At 51.2% G+C, this 21,337-nt stretch overlaps 7 protein-coding genes across 7 annotated transcripts; 3 read left to right on the top strand and 4 right to left on the bottom strand.

The window, feature by feature from the left end:
* Window positions 1-3,472: 3,472 nt before the first annotated feature.
* Window positions 3,473-5,191, top strand: BCR38DRAFT_433343 (Aldo/keto reductase family-domain-containing protein). The gene has a single exon (XM_040860243.1). The coding sequence runs from the start codon at window positions 3,930-3,932 to the stop codon at window positions 5,130-5,132; it is 1,203 nt and encodes a 400-aa protein (XP_040715286.1). The 5' UTR covers window positions 3,473-3,929; the 3' UTR covers window positions 5,133-5,191.
* On the bottom strand, window positions 5,189-7,679 carry BCR38DRAFT_201872 (Six-hairpin glycosidase-like protein). The gene has a single exon (XM_040854101.1). It carries the CDS (start codon window positions 7,523-7,525, stop codon window positions 5,393-5,395), a length of 2,133 nt encoding a protein of 710 aa, XP_040715287.1. The 5' UTR covers window positions 7,526-7,679; the 3' UTR covers window positions 5,189-5,392.
* A 533-nt stretch (window positions 7,680-8,212) lies between these two features.
* On the bottom strand, window positions 8,213-9,562 carry BCR38DRAFT_457714 (actin family; the record flags this gene model as incomplete). Its single annotated transcript, XM_040862068.1, has 1 exon — window positions 8,213-9,562. The coding sequence occupies one exon, from the start codon at window positions 9,560-9,562 to the stop codon at window positions 8,213-8,215; it is 1,350 nt and encodes a 449-aa protein (XP_040715288.1).
* Window positions 9,563-10,745: 1,183 nt separating this feature from the next.
* On the top strand, window positions 10,746-12,666 carry BCR38DRAFT_457715 (FAD binding domain-containing protein; the record flags this gene model as incomplete). Its single annotated transcript, XM_040862069.1, has 5 exons — window positions 10,746-10,871; window positions 10,935-11,288; window positions 11,377-11,520; window positions 11,575-11,951; window positions 12,051-12,666. 5 exons carry the CDS (start codon window positions 10,746-10,748, stop codon window positions 12,664-12,666), a joined length of 1,617 nt encoding a protein of 538 aa, XP_040715289.1.
* Window positions 12,667-13,758: 1,092 nt separating this feature from the next.
* On the bottom strand, window positions 13,759-15,507 carry BCR38DRAFT_392122 (putative MFS monocarboxylate transporter). Its single transcript, XM_040857577.1, has 2 exons — window positions 14,799-15,507; window positions 13,759-14,708 (listed from the first exon to the last, which is right to left on the bottom strand). The coding sequence occupies exons 1-2, from the start codon at window positions 15,351-15,353 to the stop codon at window positions 13,824-13,826; spliced, it is 1,440 nt and encodes a 479-aa protein (XP_040715290.1). The 5' UTR covers window positions 15,354-15,507; the 3' UTR covers window positions 13,759-13,823.
* Window positions 15,508-16,950: 1,443 nt separating this feature from the next.
* On the top strand, window positions 16,951-17,849 carry BCR38DRAFT_485025 (uncharacterized protein; the record flags this gene model as incomplete). Its single annotated transcript, XM_040863823.1, has 3 exons — window positions 16,951-16,995; window positions 17,327-17,390; window positions 17,482-17,849. The coding sequence occupies 3 exons, from the start codon at window positions 16,951-16,953 to the stop codon at window positions 17,847-17,849; spliced, it is 477 nt and encodes a 158-aa protein (XP_040715291.1).
* Window positions 17,850-19,102: 1,253 nt separating this feature from the next.
* Window positions 19,103-21,316, bottom strand: BCR38DRAFT_392125 (cytochrome P450 monooxygenase). Its single transcript, XM_040857578.1, has 2 exons — window positions 20,127-21,316; window positions 19,103-20,071 (listed from the first exon to the last, which is right to left on the bottom strand). Exons 1-2 carry the CDS (start codon window positions 21,199-21,201, stop codon window positions 19,383-19,385), a joined length of 1,764 nt encoding a protein of 587 aa, XP_040715292.1. The 5' UTR covers window positions 21,202-21,316; the 3' UTR covers window positions 19,103-19,382.
* Window positions 21,317-21,337: the final 21 nt, after the last annotated feature.

The raw sequence follows: 21,337 nt of genomic DNA on the forward strand, positions 1-21,337 counted from the left end.
CCGCGTAGGATTGGCCCCTATTTTCCAGCTATCCAATGCGTTGTCATGTCTGTAAAGGATTCCATGCACCGGCAGAGCATATTAAGCCCCAGCCTATGAATTAGAATAGATCCCCTGTTATGAAGCGTTTTTGGGATGCTTACGCATGGTGGCAGTCTAATATTTCTTCAGCCGCCCCATAATTTGAACTTTGGGCTGGGAAACCCGAAATGGAACGCTTAATGCTGACATGCACTTCTGGAGTTATACGGAAGTTGCAGAAGATCCACAGCCCGCGATGTTCACGTACCTAGTCTGGATTATAGCTAGGTCACAACTCATGATGGACTACACTTTGGGAGCTAAGCTAGGGTTCCTCGCATTTGACAGGTTTGAGGTTTTACACTACGATTCTTTCGTCGTTTGCCTCCTAAATTTCGCATAAATCCGGGGCTGTGTTTACTTGGTGCCTGGGAGTAACAGGATGATTCAGCCGGCTTTGATTCAAAAATCATTGTCAATGCGCGGAAGTTCGGGAAGGCAGCTATGAGGGAACTTGATCACCGACATGTCAAGCAAGCGCGAACCCCATCAAATCAGTGTAGTCTTTTTCGAAAGGAAATGGGTCACAGGAACGTCATATGAAGATCCCTCACTCCTGTTGTGCATCATTACACTATATATTAAGGACCTTAATCTTTGATTTTCTTAATAACCAATTATGGCAAAGTCATACAACGAAGCAAACTTAATGCTAGCCCTTCAAGCTCTCAAAAATGACCAAAAACTTAGTCTCCGACAAGCGGCAAAAACGTACCAAGTCCCCCGAAGCACCCTCCAAACGCGTAAAAACGCGCCCGAGGCGCTGTGGTATTTGCAACGGGACTGGGCATAATGCGCGAACTTGTAACATCGCATTGCCATCTTCTGGAGAGGAAGATTCAGAGTAGTTTCAATTGATTTACGGCCTTGTGGGTTTACTATCGTAAAATTTCTATGCGAGGTTATGTAAGGGTGGCCAGCTCGGTGTCATGGCCAGCTCGGTGTACATTCACGTTATGCCAAGAATAATTTGTTTTCTTACAGACAACTACGCTGTCTGCGAGAAGGGGAGCAGGTCGCTCTGAAAGGGGCTCATCGCAGCACGGCTTACACACGGAGTTGGCATTACGTCCTTATAATTGTAATTCCTTGTGAGGATTGGGTTGCGCAGCTAAGCATTTACATTGCCTCGTAAATCATGTAGATCTATTAACCCTCTGGGCCGAATTTGAGTCGCGGCTAAATCTGGACGTTTCTCATGATCAGGGGCCGACTGCTGCCAGTATGTGCTGCTCATTTGGCTTACATACATGAAGCCCAAACTTTCCACAGAACGACCAGTGTATTCAAGTTATGGTGATCATATGGATTTCAATATTAGGACACCACTTGAATCTCCCAAAGCTTATGTTGAATCTACAAGGGGAATTATGCATCGTGGTGAGTGGCTTGGCATACGCCCAACTCCTTCGTTGCTTTCCTTTTCAACACAATAGCCAAACAAAAAGAGAAAGATTAGGCCAAGGACCTGAAAATCACGATTTCTATTGGATAAGCTTCTACAATGCAAACTGTTCCAATTCCTAGAAGCATCATGGGAAAACATAGAGCATATCTACGTATCAGATTGACCCAACTAACTATGAGTAGATAGGTCAATATGATAGTTGTTGGATCCCGATTATTGGGGCTGTATTGTACTATGAGTATGCGTGGGGGACCATTCCCAAACTGGCCCGGGTTCCCCTAAATACTACAGTCCGTGCCTGTCTGCTTTGTACCTCTATATACCGGAGGCCAAACTCGCCTACACTGGCCCGTATCATAGCTAATTAGTTAAGAGCTACAGTATTCTAGTCTAAAACACGTGTATATATGTACTAGACTGACGTAAAGACAGCAGTTTCTTGAACGCTAATTTCGGATGAAATATACAATAGTCTGCTTCTGGAAGGATCTAACCTAGAAGGATCTGGGGAAGTCCAAGGACGCACTCTTGATGAAAGAGGTGCAGAGGACAACAGCGGATAACAGCAGACAATGGCAGAAGACAAAAACAGAGGAAGACGACTAGAGAGATGAAGAGTTCTTTGATTTCAAATTGTTCATGACGATTTGTACCTGTGGAGCCTTTATTCTGTTTTCTGCACTTATTGAGGCCCAGTTGATTATTCATGCCTGTCGAGGGCTATCTTTTGATCTAACCAGAGCAACAACGCTCTTAGTCCGTCGTGTTATTCACCCGGACAGCAGATTTGAATGAGGATCCTGCTATCCGTCTCCATCTTCATTGCCTTATCTTGCGGGCCTTGCTGCCCGTCGTCAGCAGATTTCAGTAAAGTTCATCTTAGGCTTATCAATGACGGTTGAGAAGCCCACAGTGTAAAGGTGAAGATGGTTGAGGTGGACAACAAATCCTCAACACGATTTGCCGTCTAGGCGGATAACAACAGAAAACAAGAGCCTTAGCGCTCTGATCCAGTCAACACAACTACCTCAACAGGCAGAATAACAGAATAGGACGGCAAAAGGATGCTTCACAGATCCACCTCAACAGGGATGCAACGGAATGGAGCCACAAAAGGCGCTAGCGACGAAAAAGAAACGCAAGACTTCATCGTCTTCTTCTCTCTTCCGTCTCTTGTCGTCATATCCTGTACATGTCTCATTTTCCAGAGTGCGCCCTTGGACAGTATATATCAGAGATGGTCAGTGCATAGCCACCACCACTTGGTTCCAGCCGACCAGCACCAGCCTGGACATCCTAGCCACAATACACGACAACTATCTCTCTGCGTGCCCTAACAGTACAGATCAGTACAGATCCTTATAAATTCTGCGAGAAGAAAATTGCACAAATCATCCGAGAATAACGTTCAAACACCGTATCTCCAAGTTAATATATAAAGATCTATCGAATATGAAACTAAGTAACTATACTGTGGGCAATATAGGCAAGGGAGTTGTTTTGGTAACGATAGGACTAACTCCCGAAGGCTGCAGCTACGGAAAGACTATTTATAGGCAGTCGGCCCGAGCGCTGCACCCAGCACACAGCCGGAATGCCTGGGGCACGCCGCAGCAACTGCTACTCTAAAATCTTATTCTATATCTTACAGTACGTACCTTTAAGCACCAATGGTCTATAGGTTGAACGGCGAACGTATCATGTAGCTGGTTTAATGATAGACAATGCACTTAACCTTTTTAGCCTTTACAGGTTTCTTACCTATGTACCTCCACCGACGACCTTTACGCAGCGGACTTTACACGGTTAGAAAGCCAATGGCGTGCTTACCACGGATACCTGGTGCTATCCCAATAAGGTTACTGCCAAGTGATATAGTGAAGATACTAGCGGAATTCGGCCCTAGAGACCCCTAAGCGTCGTAAAATCCCTGTACTGGACCGGCGACGGACTGCTTCTAGAACTCCAGAATCTCCATCTACCCCTCCATGCCTCGATTTTCGCGACGGCATCTGGTGATTCATTATCTTGCAGCACCACCGTCGATCCAATGGGGGTTTGGGTTCGTTTCACCATGGCTGGCATCTTTGGTCATCGGCAGAGGTGTAAGACCCGCCTGCCTTAAAGAGCCCGTTTCCTTCTCAAGTGCGGTGAAAGTCGAGGCGGCAGTCAAACTTGGAGCGCCCCTCATCGTGTGTCCACTTCCGGCACCACGAATCCACGACGTATTGAAACCCTGACGGCCGCGCAACTACGGGTTTGAGACTGAAAATAAGTGCCGCGGCTGGCGCGAGTCGTGGTGCTATTTGAATTCGACGAAACCTCTCCTCAGCAAATCGCGACTTTCAAGTCCGCAAAGCCGAACTCAAGCCAACCGCGACATCTATTCCCTCGACCGTTCCCTCGGCCCCGTCCAGCCACCACCAATAACGCCGCCGCGATGGGTTCCATACCACCCCCCAAATCGGAGCGCAAGCCCCTCCACCAAGCAATCCCGCCTTTGATCCTCGGCACCGCCACCTTCAACTCGCAATACGTGTCGGATCCCTTCAATCCCGAAATTCTCCCCGCTCTGTCCATCGTGTCGCGGACGTTGGAATTGGGGATAAACGCCTTCGACACGTCGCCGTACTACGGGCCGTCCGAGACGATCCTAGGCGACGCCCTAGCGCATCCCGTGAATGCGAAATATCCCCGCTCGTCGTACTTCCTCGTCACGAAAGCCGGCCGCATTGGAGGCAACGAATTCGACTACAGTCCGTCGTGGGTGCGATATTCTGTCTACCGCAGTTTGGAGCGCTTACACACGACTTATTTGGACCTGGTGTACATGCACGATGTGGAATTCATGTCCCCTGCTGAAGTGCTCGGGGCTGTCGGCGAGCTGCGCCGGTTGAGGGACGAAGGGGTGATCCGATACGTCGGAATCAGCGGGTACCCGGTCTCGAAGCTGTGCGACCTGGCTGAATTGGTACAAGCTGAGTCAGGAGAGTCGCTCGATGCAGTACTCAGCTATAGCCACTTCACCATCCAGAACACCACCCTGAGCACATCGGCGGTGAAACGGTTCACAGCAGCCGGAGTGGATGTTGTTCTGAACGCCAGCATGCTCGGCATGGGTCTCCTGACCACCCGAGGAGCTGATGCCGGACCAACGGCTGCTTGGCACCCTAGCCCCGGCGAGCTCAGGGGTAAAGTAAAGCAGCTTGTTTCTGTGGCTAAAGAAGCCGACGAGAAGCTGGAAGTTGTTTCCATCCGTTGGGCCCTGGACAATTGGTCCCGCGACGGCGCCTCGCTGGGCGGGACCTCCAGCCGTCTCCCAGAAGGCACACGCGTAGGGGTCAGCGTTATGGGCGTTGCTAGTGTGCCCGAGCTCGAGGAGACGGAGCGTGTCTTCCACAGCGTCGTTGAGGGGCTTAACATTAAACCCTCGAGCCCCGAGGTGGCTGAAGCGCACGCTTGGAGCTTACAGAGGCGGAAGAAGATCCAGGGGCTTGTCGAGAAGATGTGGGCGGTACTGGGGGAGTGGAAGGATTACAGCTGGGATAGTCCAGAGCCTGGATTCGTCAATACGCGCCGGACGGAAGATTTTGGTATCGTGCCGGATGATGGGGTTATGGCGAGGCATCAGGGGTCAAAATAGACAACAGTGATGAGGCAATGGAATCATTTCAGTTTGAAGTGATATTTCGAATGAATCAGTCTCTTCGATTCGCAAAGTTGTTGCGCTTACATGTGAGAGCAGGACTCGGTCTCTCTTCCACACTAGAGTGCGAGGTCTCCCTAAGATGTTGCCGCCGTTCATCATTCACGTAGACATAACGTGCATGCATTGCAGGTGTTGAGAACCAATCTGAATTCCCACACTACCTTATTGACACGTACGCTGGCCCGATTTCATCCTCATTTCCCTAGACTTGAACACCGCTCTGTCAAATCCGAACTGCTGATAACCTCATCAAACACCTTCCACTCCACCAACCTCACTTTCAACCCCTCCTTCGGCGTAAACACCAATCTAATCCTCCTTACGCTCACAGCTCCCCACTCAGCATACGTAATCCCATTCCCAACCACGTCCCCGTAAAATGCCCCTGCTGCGTCCTCCCACGCTCCATTCCCATCTACATCAACCTGCACCCGATAGTCGACCGGCCCATCAACACCCTGGTCCGCATTCTCGAAAAACGCAATCTCCGCGCTCCGCGTCTCCGTCTGCGCCCCAAAATCAACCATATACCAAAGCTCACTCCCGTCCCCCACGGGCGTCTGCCACCCGTGCGCAATCGTGTAATCCGTTTCAGGGAAGAAGAACACCCTTCCATCAATCGCGTCCTGCACTTTGGCACTATCCTGGTCCGCGAGCGAGACGCTGCCCAGTGGGTATGCGGGGCCTTCGGGATACTGGTTTAGATCTTGGAGTTGGATGGACTTTGCTACTGGTTTCGGAAACTCGGGGGGATATTTACGGGGTGCGTCGACTGTGAGCCGGGCCAGGGATGGGGATGAGGCTGCTACGACGCCGTTGAGTTCGATTTGCAGCCCTTGGACGCCGTAGTGTGATCCGTCGACGTCCCATTGGATTGCGACGTCGTTTCCGTGGTAGAGCACGTTTTCTGCGCGGAAGTAGGCAACATCGGTGCTGACCAGGGGGTTCACTTCTAGCACGTCGTCGGAGCGGGGTCGGATGCCGACTAGGCCCGAGAGGACGAGGTCGATGTAGCCCGAGTGGAAGTAATGCGATGACCGGTCTAGCCCGACGATGGGGGCGCCCGTGTCAGGGTAGTAGTCCTCTTCTAGATTCAAAGCGTTGTTGCGTGTGGGGTTGTAGTGTAAATTAGCGTACAACTTCAGCAGACTCGTGTAATCAACCCTGGAAACAACTTCCGTGGAAGCAGATTCAGGATAATGATCGAGCAAATTCCCCAGTGCAGTCAAAACCTGCGTCGTCTGAAACGGCCACACGGGACCGTTCCACTGACACTCCGGCTGCTGCGCCCCGTCTTCTTCCGCATACCGGTACTGTCGCATGTAATACTCGTAACTCGGCTCATTGGTGCGCATTCCGTGCTCGCCCAGCAATTCAGAGGTATCCACCAGGTGTTTCCACGACTGGGCGAACGTCGCGTTGTCATCGGGCAGGTCGTGCGTCCAGGGCACGTAGCCCACGAGCTCGCGGCCGCGGATGGGCTCCCAGTAGCTGACGCAGGCGGTGTTGGATTCGTGGCGGTCGATGAAGTGTTCTAGTGTCGAGTTCCAGAGCCAGATTTGCACGAGAGACTTGAGAGTCTCGGCGCGGGAGGTGTAGTCCTCGACGACGGAGTCCAGACCACCTTTGAGGGTGGCGAGATTGGCGATGGCACGCGCGTTGGCGTATTGGTAGCTGTTTATACTGGGGCGAAAGGCGTACCCCTGTAGGAACCCGTCTTCGCCGCAGGATGCATCGATGCTGGCTATCGTGTACTCGGTGGCGTCGAGGAGGGGTTCGATCCAGTACAGGCCCTTGGAGGTGTCATACGAGTCCGTATCCCAGGCGTTGTAGACGGTTTGCATCGAGTCTAGATACTGGAGCACATCCTCCACGACTCCATCGACGAGGTAGCCCTGCCATATACTCGTGGCCAGGGTCTCGGTGAAACGCCGTGGATTGCTCTCATCACTGTACATGAACGTGGCATAGTCCTCCTTGAACCTCCTATCCCGATTCCAGCGGCCTTCAAGCAAGTGAAAACCCGAGGCGTCTACGAGCGAGGCAGAGGGGTAGATCTGCCAGGAAACATCGTCTATGAACTCGGTGGAGATGTAGCCATCGGTACCTAGATCGCGCTGGTGCGCCCGGAAGATCTTCCAGCGATAGTAGTACACTTCAGTGATGGCGGCATCGCTGGATTCGAAAAAGGGGATTCTGGCAATGTACCACGGTGCATCGTTGCCGAAGTGCTGTGAGGCGAGGGCGCAGGTGTCTAGACCGGCTCCCAGCACGTTGGGAAGAGCAACGAGGGCGGCGAGTGTCCAAAGGCCAGCGGAGAGAGTCATGTTGGAGTTTGATTCGCGACCCCCCAAAGACTGTCACGCAAATGTGACAGAACTTGAAGAAGGGTGATTCTGGCTATTTGTATTCGTATTCCCATCATCGCATCATCCAAGAGGGGATCATGGTCAAGCGACGCTGCTTGTCAAGCATCGTATCCCAATAGACGTAGAATACCACAGTAGCATTTCATGGTTTGTCCCAAGCACACCAATCAACGATGCAGCACCCCAGATTTCCCCGTCTTCTCAAATTGCGACACCTCGCAATCCTGTGAGATCTTGGCAATATTACCCCGGCTAGGGCCCGCCTATCAATTTCTCCGCCTGTAAACCCCGTCTCGGTCAAGTTCTGCCCGGGTTTCTGGGTGTGCCAAGCTGCAGGTCACATAAAGTTTGCCAACTGTTCGTATGCGCACCAATATCGATATTGAATCACCGGCTTTCCCGGTTGCTGCCAGCATTGTTCTGCGCAGGTGCATTGGTTCGCACCGTGATGGATCTGGTGATGCTGATGGTGCGAATGACAGGGGTTGAAGAAACGCGTCGTTTAGTGTCTAGCTAGAGGAGGTCGTCTGGATGCGTGCCTGTATGGAGGATCAATTCCGTCCCCAAAACATGAACACTTCCGTGTTGCGGAGGACGTGATACCCAATTGCGCGTGTGCTGTGCATGCAAGACTCCTCAGGAGCCTCAGTCGCCCACGCCATTCGCAAACTTCCTCGCAACCCAGGCACCCCCATGCTCTTCGTACTCTTGCTTCGTGATACACAACCCCGCCAGCTCCTCGCTCTTGGCCAGATTTGCTCCTCCCAACCAAGTGCTCGTGATCGGATCAGCCGGCCGGGCGACGCGTACTATGCATTCATCCGGCACCAGCTGCACAATCTCCTTCTGTAGACGCTGTATAAACCCATCAAACAAGCCGTTGCCGCCAACAACGACAATATTGGCTAGCAGTCCCGGCCACAAACCGATGGGAAGGACGGACAGCGATTCCATGACCAGATTCGCGAGACCGGATTGCCGCATGCCGATATCTGAGGGGTGGAAGAGCAGCTCCGGAACGGTGAAGCGTTCGTTTCGCAGTGTAAGTACGTCCTCGTTTGCCCCCACCGCCCTTGCAGCTGCCAACTTCTTTGCTCGCGAGTTCTGCGAGGGGTCGTAGTTTCGCACCATACCCTTCATCCTCGTGTGGAAGTCAGGCAGCACATAATCCCTGGCCACACCACCGCCAGTGAGAAAATCCTCTCGCCTCTCGCCCCTTGTGCCCTTCCACGAACGCTCCAGATCCCCTTTGAAGTCCAGCGAAACGTAGCACGCCTGCTCCTTGATCTCGTTGACGATGTACGGATCGTTGCGCATGTCGTAGTGCCTCAGCGAGAGCAGCCGCGTCAGGTAGTTGCTCATAAGCTTGCCGCCGACATCTAGCCTTCGCACAGCAGGGTGTACAGGCCGCCCCCGCAGGACAGGTGTCACGGTTGTATGCGAGTACCCCGAATCAATCACCATCAACACCTCGGCCGGCAACTGCGCCACCATATCTGGGGCCCTGGGCGTCCTGAAAATGGCCTGCACATCATGCCAAGCATTCAGCGCAGGGCCATTACAACGTGCATAGCTCGCGAACCCAAACTCTTCGAACACCATCTGATCGCAATTTGTCTGCAGCACGGGCAGCGAATTTGGCGGCTCGGCGAGTAGTAAAGTTGTCTCGGAGGGATCGCATTGCTGCGGCGCTTTTGCATCGAAAAACTCGCGCTCCCAGATTTCCTTCTGGGCTTCCCAGTTCACGATGAAGCCTTTCTCGACGGGGCGTCGGAACGCGATTTCACCAAAATCTTTGCATTGCGAGATCTCGGAGCCGACGTAGGTATGGCGGTCGCGGTCGCGGGCGATGCAGTTGGGGATTATGCGCGGAGGGGAGGAGGAGGTTTCGTCGGGGGAGACGAAGCCGGCTTTGAGCGTGTGGGCGCCGTTGTCGAGGACGAGCGTTCTCGAAGGCGGTGGCGGACGGGACGGTTTGGATTTTCGAGGCGCCATGGTGTTGGGGAGTCGCAAGTGTATGCCTTGGCTTTGGACTTGCAGCGAAAAGAGAAAGGAGGAAACCCCCGTGCTTAAAAACACTCCTTTGCAAAACCTCAATGGGTCGCAGGTATCCTATTTGGTGACAGGATCGAAGTCATCTCGCGTCGTAATTTGTGAGGGTTGACTTGTCAGAGAGCAGTTGTCAATCAAAGGTGCGGAAATAGTTCCAGGGCCTTCAGCTAGAGCTTCACCACTGACGTTTATTCAAAGGGATTGTCCGGAGATTAGCCACCTGCAATCTCACCGCTGCCAATCAGAAGCCAGTTGCTATTTGCGCAGTGAGAACTGTGCAGGAGATGCAACGTTGCGCAGTAATCGTAAGTTGAATAAACCCAACTATCAATCGCATGGCAAATCCATAGTCTTCAAGCAGTGTTACCTACTCTGTGTCTTCTCTTTTCTTTACTGCTAGGCGCTGTGAAAGCGCTACAATACTCACGCTTACTGGTGGCATTCCCTACACATATCTCACGGTACTTGCGAGCTTCAACTTATGTTGATAGGTGTCGCTCTCAAACATTTTGCAATATTGTTTATGTTTCTTGAATTCGCATCATCAGACCAGTGTTATAGCTTACTGGGCTGCGTGTAAAGTTGCGATGGAGGCAACAATGACACAATGTTAAAAAGTCACGAATTCTCAAGAGCTGGTCGGCATTGAACATATCCCAAAGAGCTGACCTCCGACGATACCGCTGTCCTATACAATTTGCGTATAGTTTCTAGAACAGGGTGGGTTACGTGACTGCGCTATCTCAAGTTTCATTTTTGGCGGCGGCCAATTTGTCACAAGCTGAACAACTCAGGACTATCCTCGAGTGCAATATGAAAGTCTCGTATGGTCGAAGAGCGTAGCATCGCTGCGTTCCTCCACAGTCTTGCCAACTTGCCAACTTGCCAAGTACCTGTCGGCAGAAGCTGCGCGCCATGGTTCGTCATTTAATGTCACAGCGCATAGGTGGAATTGGAAGTGATCGACTTTCCCCTCGCTAAGTCTAGCCTTGAGGGTGCGTGATCTCTACAGTATATACTCACGGAATCTGTTCCAAATCCTGCTCCTCACAGCATGGATGTCAAGTTCTCATCGTAAAATTTCTGATTGACAAGAACCCTGAAATAAAGCATCAAACTGCACAACATGGCGGCGTTGGCAAATCTGCTACTGTGTTTACTTCTTACTGCCTTTTCGAATGCCGCCCCGCCTCTATTCGAATCCGAGAAGATCCAGCTGACAAATGCTGACATCCGCGCTCTTTCTCCAGCAGTCACGAAATTGTTCGAGTTTGGGTCTCTTGGCTCTCCAAACACCACGCGGCCACAACGAGAGTGCAAAGTGTACTCCAAAGACCCCGACTGGCCCTCAGAAGATGCTTGGACAGCCCTGGATGAATTAGTTCACGGATCCCTACTCCAGCCCCGTCCCCAGGCAGCACCATGCTACCCAGACCCCGAGTACAATGCAGAAGGCTGCGCAGCCATGACAGCCAAATGGACCAACTCACATACCCACTTTGACGACCCCCTGGAGATGATGTCGCCCGTATATCAAGGTTTAACCTGCGTCCCGCCAAACATCTACGACAGCAAAGGATGCACTCAGGGTGGACTCCCACTCTATATCATCAATGCTACTACGCCAAAGCATGTTAAGGCTGGTGTCAATTCTGCCCGAAACACTGGAGTGAGACTTGTCAAGAACACGGGACACGACTTTAGTGGGAAATCGGGTGGCGGGGGTTCGTTGAGTATCTGGACGCACCTATCTCAAGGAAATTGAGTATTTGGAGGAGTATGTGGACGAGGTTGAGGGTTATGCTGGGCCTGCGTTCAAGTGTGGTACCGGAGTGCAGGCCTTTGAGATTTATAAGGCTGCTCATGAGAAGTGTAGAGTTGTCGTTGGGGGTGAGGGCGAGGTAAGCACGGAAAAGGGGAAGCCAATGGTGATTACTTAACTAACGGCTCAAAAGACTGTCGGAGTAATGGGAGGCTACATTCAGGGAGCCGGCCACAGCCCACTCATCTCCCTCTACGGCACCGGTGCGGACCAAGTCCTTGCTTTCGAAGTAGTGACTCCAGATGGCCGTTTCGTCACTGCAGACTCGACGCAGAATACCGACTTGTTCTGGGCCATGCGTGGCGGAGGGGGGAGCACATTTGGCGTGGCTACTTCTGTCACTATCAAAGCATATCCAGATATGCCCGTGACTGTCTCTCGATTCAGTTTCAGCACGGCAAACATGTCCAACGAGACCTTTTGGGGTGGGGTTAGAGCTTATTTTGACTACTTCATCCCAAACGCAGATGCAGGGACTTACTCATATTTCCTCCTCCTTCCCAACGTGACGTTAGGGACCTGGACCTTCTAAATGACGCCGTTTTTTGCACCTAACAAAACCCTTGGACAAGCACACGCCCTTCTCGATCCCTGGTTTACTCGACTGAGCAACCTCGGTATCCGTTTTGACCCCAACATAACACATTATCCTTCTTTCTACCCCGCTTGGCATTCCTCCTTTCCCCTCGAAGTAGTCTCCAAAGTCAACGTTACATCTGGCTCACGACTCTCCCCACGCGCCAACTTCGAGGACCCGGAATTGCTCAACAAGACATTCTCCAACATCAAACTTTCTTCGCAGACGAACCACTTCATCGTCGGCTTCAACATGAAAAACATCTGCCCTTCCAATCCGTCCAACGCCGTCAACCCCGCCTGGCGCCAAAACGTCTTCTTCTCCCTGCAGTCAGTCCGTTGGTCCCTGAACGCAACTGCGGCACAAATCTTGGAGGCCAGAAAGGAGTTCTCGTACGGGACAATGCAGCGCTGGAGGGATATTACACCTGGGGCGGGGAGCTATCTGGCTGAGTCGGATCGCCTGGAGCCCGAGTTCCAGCAGAGCTTTTATGGAGACAAGTATGAGAGATTGTTGGAGATTAAGAAGAGGTATGACCCCTTGGATGTTTTCTGGGCAGCTACTTCGGTTGGGAGCGAATTCTGGGCTGTGGACAGTGTGGATGGGTTGCCAAAGGAGAATGGGAAGCTGTGTCGGGTTCAGGGGTAAACATACTCGACTGTAAACATTGAGACACAGGATAAGATATCATGCACACGATACCTTCTAACTATGTTTGAAGGAAGAAGCTAGGAGGAGACTCAGAAAATAACCACCGGGAGACTCTTACAAACGGCGAGACTTGGACCGTCAAGATTCGAGCTCAGCCGCAGAGTCCGCTTTCAAACGACCGCATGACTTCCGTGGCGGGCTCTCGTTCGTCAGGAATTGTTTTCCGGTCTTTATGTGCCGTCTCTAAGTCTTTGGAAGCTGGCTTTCAGTTGCCAGAGGGCATAATTGAGGATCAAGACGCCGCCATCCAATCTTCAAGGACTGTTGTGCAGCATTGGTCGGATCCAGAGGCGAAAATGATCTATAGCTCGATCGCAGGCCTGCCAAGAAGATCAGAACTGGCCTGCAACCCGAAGCGGATGTTTACTGCGTCCTTTTCAATCGTCCTCTGAGTTTCTAAATTACAATTTGAAAAGTATCAGTCTGGTACATTACTAACTGCTAGAACACAGGCTAGTCTCCCCGTCCTGTCCTCAACCCCGATTTATGTGAATTATGTGCAGGTTCGTTACATATCCCTACCTATTTTGAGGTTTGTCATTTCTAACTTACTATTACAGAATTTCTCTGCCTTAGATTCCGAGCGCACTGAGTTTAACTCTAAGCGTGACCTCGAGTGTAGCTACGCCCGAACCTCAGTCCGAAATGCGCCTGTGCCTGTGCCTGTGTCTGCACCCCAGCCATATCCCATGCTCTATAGAGCCGAGCCAGTCCTTGATGTCCCGACAGTTGAAGGCAAACAGAAACAAGTTATGGTTCCTGCTGCCACTATCCTTGAAGCCCACCAAGTCAAGCAGCAGGCGGCCGATACCTTGTCCACGATAATTGCAAGTGCAGAGAAGAAGGTCGCTACATCACAGCGCTGCATAATAGCCAATCAGAGTTATTACAAAAAGTGTGGTCATGCTACATCGGGTTCATTAAGGCTTACGTGCGGATGTCGTTTGCTAGGTTCGGGTGGAGACTGTAATACCTACGAGTTGTTTGAATCGCCTTGAGCTTCAGATTTCCTATCAGCATCAAATTAAAACTTCTATTACTTTTTAGATGAACAGTCCAGATGCTATGCTATTCCCCCACCTGCTCCCAATGCATCACACTTTGGCATTAATCTTGAACCCGACCTTCCAAATCCGCAGCGTGATATACACCACGACAGAAATCATAGACGTCACACCACCAAATATCCAAAGGCCCCTCCAATTTTCCTCTCCTCCTACGCCTCCACTACCTAAGATGGCCCCGCCTCCCGGTCCCCCAATCAAAACGCCAAACCCCAATACGGCAAAGCCCATGCCCATTCTTGTCCCAATCTTGCTCTTGTCCTGGGAGAAAGCAACGGACAAGACCGGGGGCAGCGAAACAAAGACGCCGGAGAAGAATCCAAAACACAACGCCACCACCACAATCCCCGCGACGCTATCCACGGCCAACATGACGAAGTTCAGTAATGCACAGAAAAAAGCGCCGGGGATGATCAGGTTCAACGACCCCGTCTTGTCTGACAGCGCAGCAGGCAGTGTCCGACCAAACATACTCGTCGCGTTCAGAATGGCCACGATGTAAAATGACAAGGATGCATCCGTAATCTTGGAACTTTGCCCAAAATAAGAAAGGTAAAACAGAATGACGTACAACCCCGTATACCCGACCAAAGTGGAAAGCACAAATGTGACAAACGGCCAATCCGTGAACGCCGAAAGGTCCAAGAGGGCCCTGGCGTGAGCCGGGCGCACACGCTGCTTCATGAAGAAGATGGGGACGAGCATGGTGGCGAAGGCGATGAAGCCCAGAACGCGGACGGCCCAGGGGAAGCCGATGGTGTCGATGAGATTGTAAAAGGCGACGGGGTAGACGATACCACCGAAGGAGGAGCCGCTGGCGGCAAGGCCGATGGCGAGGCCTACGCGGGTGTTGAAATAGGTGGGGAGAACGGCTAGGGTGGGGGTGAACATGATGCCTGCTCCTAGGCCGATGCACTACAGGGATTGATTGTCAGTTCCGATTCATCTGAAATTTACACTCTCGGGTTGCATCCAGGGGAAATCCAATAAACAAGGGCAACGTACAAAGCCCTGCGCCAAAAGCGCCTGCCAAAACGTATGGCTCAGACTCAACATCATATGCCCAAACACGATGCCGAACCCGCCGACAACGAGCAGACTCCGGAGATAGCCCCGATCGTATATCGGCCCCGTGATTAATCCGGCAAACAACACGCTGTACGCCTGGATGGCACCAATCCAGGCAATGTTGGACGAGGATTCCTCGAACAGCTGGCCCGATTCGTAGTACGTCTGGAACGCGCCGAATGTGTTGAGGATCCCCCACGAATTGAAGAAGACCATGAAAGCCCCTACAACTTGGAGCCAGGCGGCCGCGCCGCCGTTCGGGATGGCGGATTGGTGGTTGGCTGTGGGGAGGGTGCTGTTGGGCGCGTCATTGTCGTTGACGGGAACGACTACCTCGTCTGATGATCGCGTCTCCTCATCTTGCTTTTTCTCTGCATTGAATGCCTTCAGTTGGAGTTCGCTTGTTTCGAGGGTCGTCTGCGATGCGCTGTGGAAAGCGGCTGGTGATATTGTATTGCCAAGCGTAGCGCTTGGCTCTGTTACAGCCGCCATTGTAACGGGACACAGATGGAATCTTTGTGGGACGTTGTACAGATAAATAGTTAAATGATGGACATGCGAGACCCCTGCTCTATTTGGGGGCTCCCCGCGTCCTCGGATTTAGCTAAAAGCGAGCTCGCGCCCCCCGGATTCCAAATTGGATTGCTGACCCAGATTAAGCAATAATCAGCGGTAGATTTGGAAACGGACGACTAGGGCTGACATAGGAGGGATTGAATACGTGACATAAGCATCACAGTTGATCACCTAACCATTCCCCAAATCGAGATGGTGTTATGGATCCGCCAAGCCGTGGTGGATACCACTGAAATTTCTAGTGCTGGTTATCTACTTGTGGTGTTTCTGATGGATTCAGCCCTCTGTTGGTGACTTTGTGTGGATCTCGTATTGACTGCTGTGTCTGCTATATGCGTTGTGCTGCGTTGGATGCTAGAAGCATGTTTCTAGAAGGAAGGGTCGGACCCACTAGCTAAACTTGCCCCTACACCGCCTTCGACCTACGGCATAACTGTGGCACTTGATCCCATGGTCTCCACGGATATATTGGAAGTAAAGCAGCCGTATATACTAACTATCACGCTATGGTAGCTTCAGGGAGTACGGAGCTTACATCGTTCTATTCCGCCGATATTCTAGTTAGCTAGTAGCCCGTTAAGTAATTAAATTTGAGCTTAAATCCAGTATACTGCGAACTATATTCGGAGCACTATTCACGTACTACCTACCGACTTCTAGTTTTATCCGGACTAGTCAGATTGCAGTGCATCAGGATTCCTACCGCACTTTGTAGTCTATCACCACGTTCAAATTGCAACAGATCCATCAACCCTCTCACCCTTCAATCCTCTAACTGCATCAACTTCTGCAGGCCGCCAAGCCCCTACTCTAGAGCGGAAGATGAGCATAGAGCACAATAGATGAGCAAACGTCATGTTGTGTCTTGCACAAAGGTTACATGGCTAGATGATAGAGTACTAATTAAAACAGATTACAGTTGTGTAACGAAACCTCTAATAGTCTAGCTGCGTAAACTGTGAAGGTCAACCCTCGCAGACTCACTACAACCAGGTGACTTACAGCTGGAACACCTGCCATGGCAGTGCCAGATGGAAAGCCAATCATAACCCTTGTAGGAGCCCCGCCAAGCGTGGACGACTTAGTCGCGCTCCCTCAAACCTAAGTTGTCATCTTCTTTCCTTCGCTCCTTAGAGTAGAATCTTCGTCGATAGCACCTAATCGAGGTCTCTACCAATGCGATGCAACCCAGGTCGTGACAAATTGGACCGTGTGTGCAATTGGACCGTGGACTACGTTAGTTCTACTTTATCGTATGTTCTTAGTAATATATTCAGCGAGTATATCATCATTAGATATGATATGATTTAATTAGCCATTATCAAATAAAAGTATAAATAGGTGTTAGAGGGTAGGACTAAGACCCTCGGCTAATAGACTAAAAGATGTCGAATGCTAGTGGATTACTAACACTTCGTCCAAATAACTACTGTATACAGCACTGTGTCTATTTTATTGCCAGAGCTATGACAATTGGATATAACTAACCGACGATCCAATTGAAATAGACAAGATGGTTCCCGCTGTAGATACGACCGATCTAACGATCGAGATCAATGTAAGGAAAGAGCCGTTGTGGCGGGCCGGTCTCAGAGTCGGGAGGGATTCGCCCCGATCCGGTAAAACCCCGGAACCGCCCAGCTTAAGAGGAGAACTCGAGACGCTCGCACCTAGTTTAGATTCTTCAAGAATCAGTCTTGCGATATACGCACCCATACACTGGCCTACTTCTAGCTACCCTTTGCACTACCTGACTATTATATTGTGAGACGTGTGGTATCCTCGTTACAATCAAGACTGTAGGCGTCGCGATCCGTCTTATAAACGTGACTGTAACAGGCGTGATAGAGGGTCATATAAAGATAGCAAACAGCGCTAACAAGCCGAAGATCGAAGCCGTCGTCGACAGGAAGAGCTCTAACACCAGTGCTAACACGTCGATAACCACAGTCAGTATCAGTGGACCTGCTAGAAATGCCTCGAAGCCTTCCCTTCACGCAATGATTGCGTAAGTCACGTACTTGTTGACTGATGTTGACGCTAGACTTCACAGCAACAATCAGAATATCTCCGGCTTCAAGAAGCGGATCGAGAGATCTAACAGCTGCGTCAGCAAGTAGCCAGCTTACAAAGCGAAGTGCGACCACTTCTACCAACAAGTTCGCCGCCGCCAGAGTCAATGGAGCCGGCTTCGCCGTTAACTTCGCCGAACCTGCCGCCACCGACCTTATCAACTCTGCCGCCTCCAGATTCTGCGCCAGAGCCGCCGACTTCGTCAACTTCAACTACTCCGCTAGTGCCGGCTCCCGCAACCAATCCGTTACCAACTCCAAGACCAGCCCCGGCGCCTACGACCCCAGTTTCGCAGTGGCGAATAGCTTCATCTCCTTCTCCTCCAGACAGTCCCCATGAATCAGGGACACTCAAGCCCAATCCACTCGAACGAGTAATTTGCAGCCAAGCCAGCACACCGACAAGCCCTGAGCCAAGCCGCCCCCACTACTCTCAAGAATTCTTCCAGTCAAGAAATCAGCTATTTGACAAACTTCGATCAAGTGGCACCCACTACTGCAGCCGATCCACTGCATCAAAGTCCCCTTCAAGGGACACTTCATCACGTCTCTCTTGAACCCACACCCAACGGCCGTCAAACTCCCTTGGATCCCGATCCCTTTCATCGAGCCCATCACCGTCGCCTTTCGACCATATGATTCCCCATACTGAGCGCATCAAAGCACATACATTGTCAAGAGCACTGCCCCGGCCGCAGTCAAAAGTATTAGCCCCATCACATTAGCATTAGTTGCCGCCGCCTTCAAAGTCAAACATACAGCAGCTAGAAACATTGATGCAACTGTAATTTGGCCTGTCAATTGACTTGAAGCCTTCATAGCTCCCGCTGCGCCGAATTTGGCTTGAAAGTTCGCCTCAGAACACAGCGATTCGTGTGACTTAGGTTATTTGGTCTTCGGCAATACCCCTGCATTGAGCGTACTACGTAGTACAGAAGGCAGCACGATAAGATAAGATAGTGCTACCAGGGTGCCAGCTAGCTAGCCAAGACAGCTTTCCCAATACACACGACTTGACCCCTATATACTCGCATCGCCTCCAAACCCGTCTTATAATTATAAAGAGCTTATTCGATGCCACATTAGCGACTTTGTTGTATTTAATCAGGTAACATCAGTCTAGTTAGGATTATGTTCATTTTAGTACTTAAGAACAGCAACTAATAGGTAATATATGTGTAAGGAATGTCTATATAGCTACATATAACGGAGATAGCACGCGTCTCAGGATATTAGTTGCGTAGTGCAGAGTAAACGGGAATGCGTGGGCAATACAGGTACTATATTAGAAGACTAATTCTTATAGAATCTAAGTTAGGTGAAGGCGTCCAATATGTCAGATACAAGGGTCGCGTCAGTCACCAGTATTGTGGGCTTAAGATTACCAGCCACATAGGGCAGCCCAAAGAGCCTGCCGAAGAGCCTTCCAAAGGGGCGTTCAACTTCTACACAAGAAAACAATCAATCAATTGGACTAGCGACCTCAAGGTCACAGCCATCTCACAGAGAGGCCATTGCACCGTCCCATCAAGGTCACACTGCAAGATACGTTAATATCTAATACGAGATCTCCCCTTTAATTTGAAGGCGGAGCTGTCTACTCCCGGTGTCCAACTTCTGAGGAAACAGTCTAGTTGCGAATCCACTACTGTTGGACCTTTCGTTAGTCTTGTTTCCCCTGACCGGGGTCACCATAACTGGCTTATATGCTGTATGTTCAAGCCATGAGGGTTCTCTAACCAAGCTTGTTCTATGTGGTATCAATGCCAATATCTATATCCGAGAAGAATATCCCAAACATCTACACCAAGACGCCACCAATGCCGCCCAGAATACTCCTGCAACCGTTTATTACCACGTACGTCTCCCTTGTCTACGCATCACTCCTCGGCGGCCACTTCACCCTCTTCTCGGCCCGCACATATAAGTTATTCGGCCGAATCAACTGGAACATGGGATCATACTCGACAGCCCCTTCAGTGGCCATAGCGAACTTGTACCGGTATACCAGCTTAGGCAAAAACACCTTGACCTCCTGCAACGCAAAGTTGAAGGCAATGCACATACGCGGGCCCGTCGCAAAAGGCATGTAACTTCCCGTCGGCCGGTTCTTGACCTTCTCCGTATCCCAGCGGTCCGGGTCAAACAACGTGGGGTTGTCCCACAGCTTGGCGTTGTTGTGGATGTGGTGGAGCGCCGGGATGACGATGCTGTCCCGGGGCATCTTGTAGCCACCTGGCAGAATCATGTCGACCTTGGCCGTTCGTGCAGGTTGGTAAGAGGGGTTGTGGCGGCGTTGGGTTTCTTTGATGTACTTGTCAAGGAACGTCAACTTCTGGGTGAATTCGGCGGTAATCTGCGTGCTCTCGTCAAAGTCGTTGTCGATAAGTTCCTGAAGGAGACGATCTTGCATTCCTGGGTACGCGACAAGGCCATAGATGAGCCAGGAGAGAAGAGACGAGGTGGTGGTGAAGCCAGCACCAGTGGCGACCACAAGAGGCTCCATGACGCGGTCTTTCGGGAGCTTGTTACCCTTGTTATCCGTCGCGCGGAGTACGTAGTCTGGTCGGTATTAGCTAACTATGCATGGGTGTGCGGGAACAGGGGGGGCACTGACCAACCAGGTTCTCGGCCTTCAGGGCAGCATCTTGCAGCTCTAGATCCTCTGTGCCCTTAGATGCCTTGTCGATGGACTCGGTAATCATCTCCACGATGCGCCCCCGCGCGTTTCGCAGCTTCTTAGGGTCACCGAACGGCATCATCGCGTACCAGCTTCCCATAGAGGTGACCTTCTTGTTCAACTCGAGCGACTGGGCAATGCGCATGACCATCTCGTGCAAAGGCGAGTCGGGAGCCCCAAAGTGCCGGAAATCCATCCCCAGGACGAGCTTGCCCACGGCTTGCGAGCCGAGCTTCAACATGTACAGGTACACATTCCAGGACTCTTCCTTCTCGTCCAGCTCGTCGAAAACCTTGAATGACTCCTCGATCGTCTTCTGCATCGTTGGCGCATAATGACGCACGGCCTTGGGAGAAAATGCAGGGGGGAGAAACTTGTGCGCAGTCCGCCACTCCTCTGTGTCGGTGTCGCCGAGGAAAACGCCGGCCTCTTTGTTCTTGATGGGGTGCAGGGGATGCCCGTGGATTATGTTTTTGCTAAAAAAGTCGGTCTCGCCAAAGACGATGGCGGCTAACGTGGGGTCGTTGGTCTGGTATGTGACGCTGCCCATATTGGTCGTCTTGATAAGGGGGCCATACTTCTCAAACAGCCGTTGGTGGTTACCCAGATGGTCGGGGTAGACCTCAAAGTAATTGCCGATGTACGGCAGACCTTCTGGGCCGGGAACCTCGCGAACTCCGCGCCCATCTATGCTGATGGCGATGGGACCATCATCTGCGAGAACATCTGATGCAAAGCTCAATGCTACATCTTGAGAGACGAAGCCGACACCTGGATTGGCTGTAAGTGGGAGTTCTGGAAGAGTGATACGTCTATATATACCTTTGGAATCGACAATGGCAAAATGCGACGCAATGTGATGGCGTAGACCCTCGTCATCTATTTCAGCGGGAATCTCAATCTCTCTGGCGGTTGAAGGGTCCTCGCCCAGAAGGTAGAACTGTTTTGAAGACATCATGGATAAAGCTATGTGACAAACTGTGTTGAAACCAGAAATTGCCCAAAACCCCATTACGGGAATGGACAAATGCTGTATTTAAGAAATCTTCGAGAACATCTCCTCAGCCACAAATTCAGGGGGTCCGATCTATCCGAAAGACTGCCGAGGCATCTCGGCTTTTTTTTTTGAAGTATCCGCTATATTCTAC

The sequence above is a fragment of the Pseudomassariella vexata genome, assembly GCF_002105095.1.
Source record: "Pseudomassariella vexata strain CBS 129021 chromosome Unknown BCR38scaffold_7, whole genome shotgun sequence".
Lineage (NCBI taxonomy): Eukaryota > Fungi > Ascomycota > Sordariomycetes > Amphisphaeriales > Pseudomassariaceae > Pseudomassariella > Pseudomassariella vexata.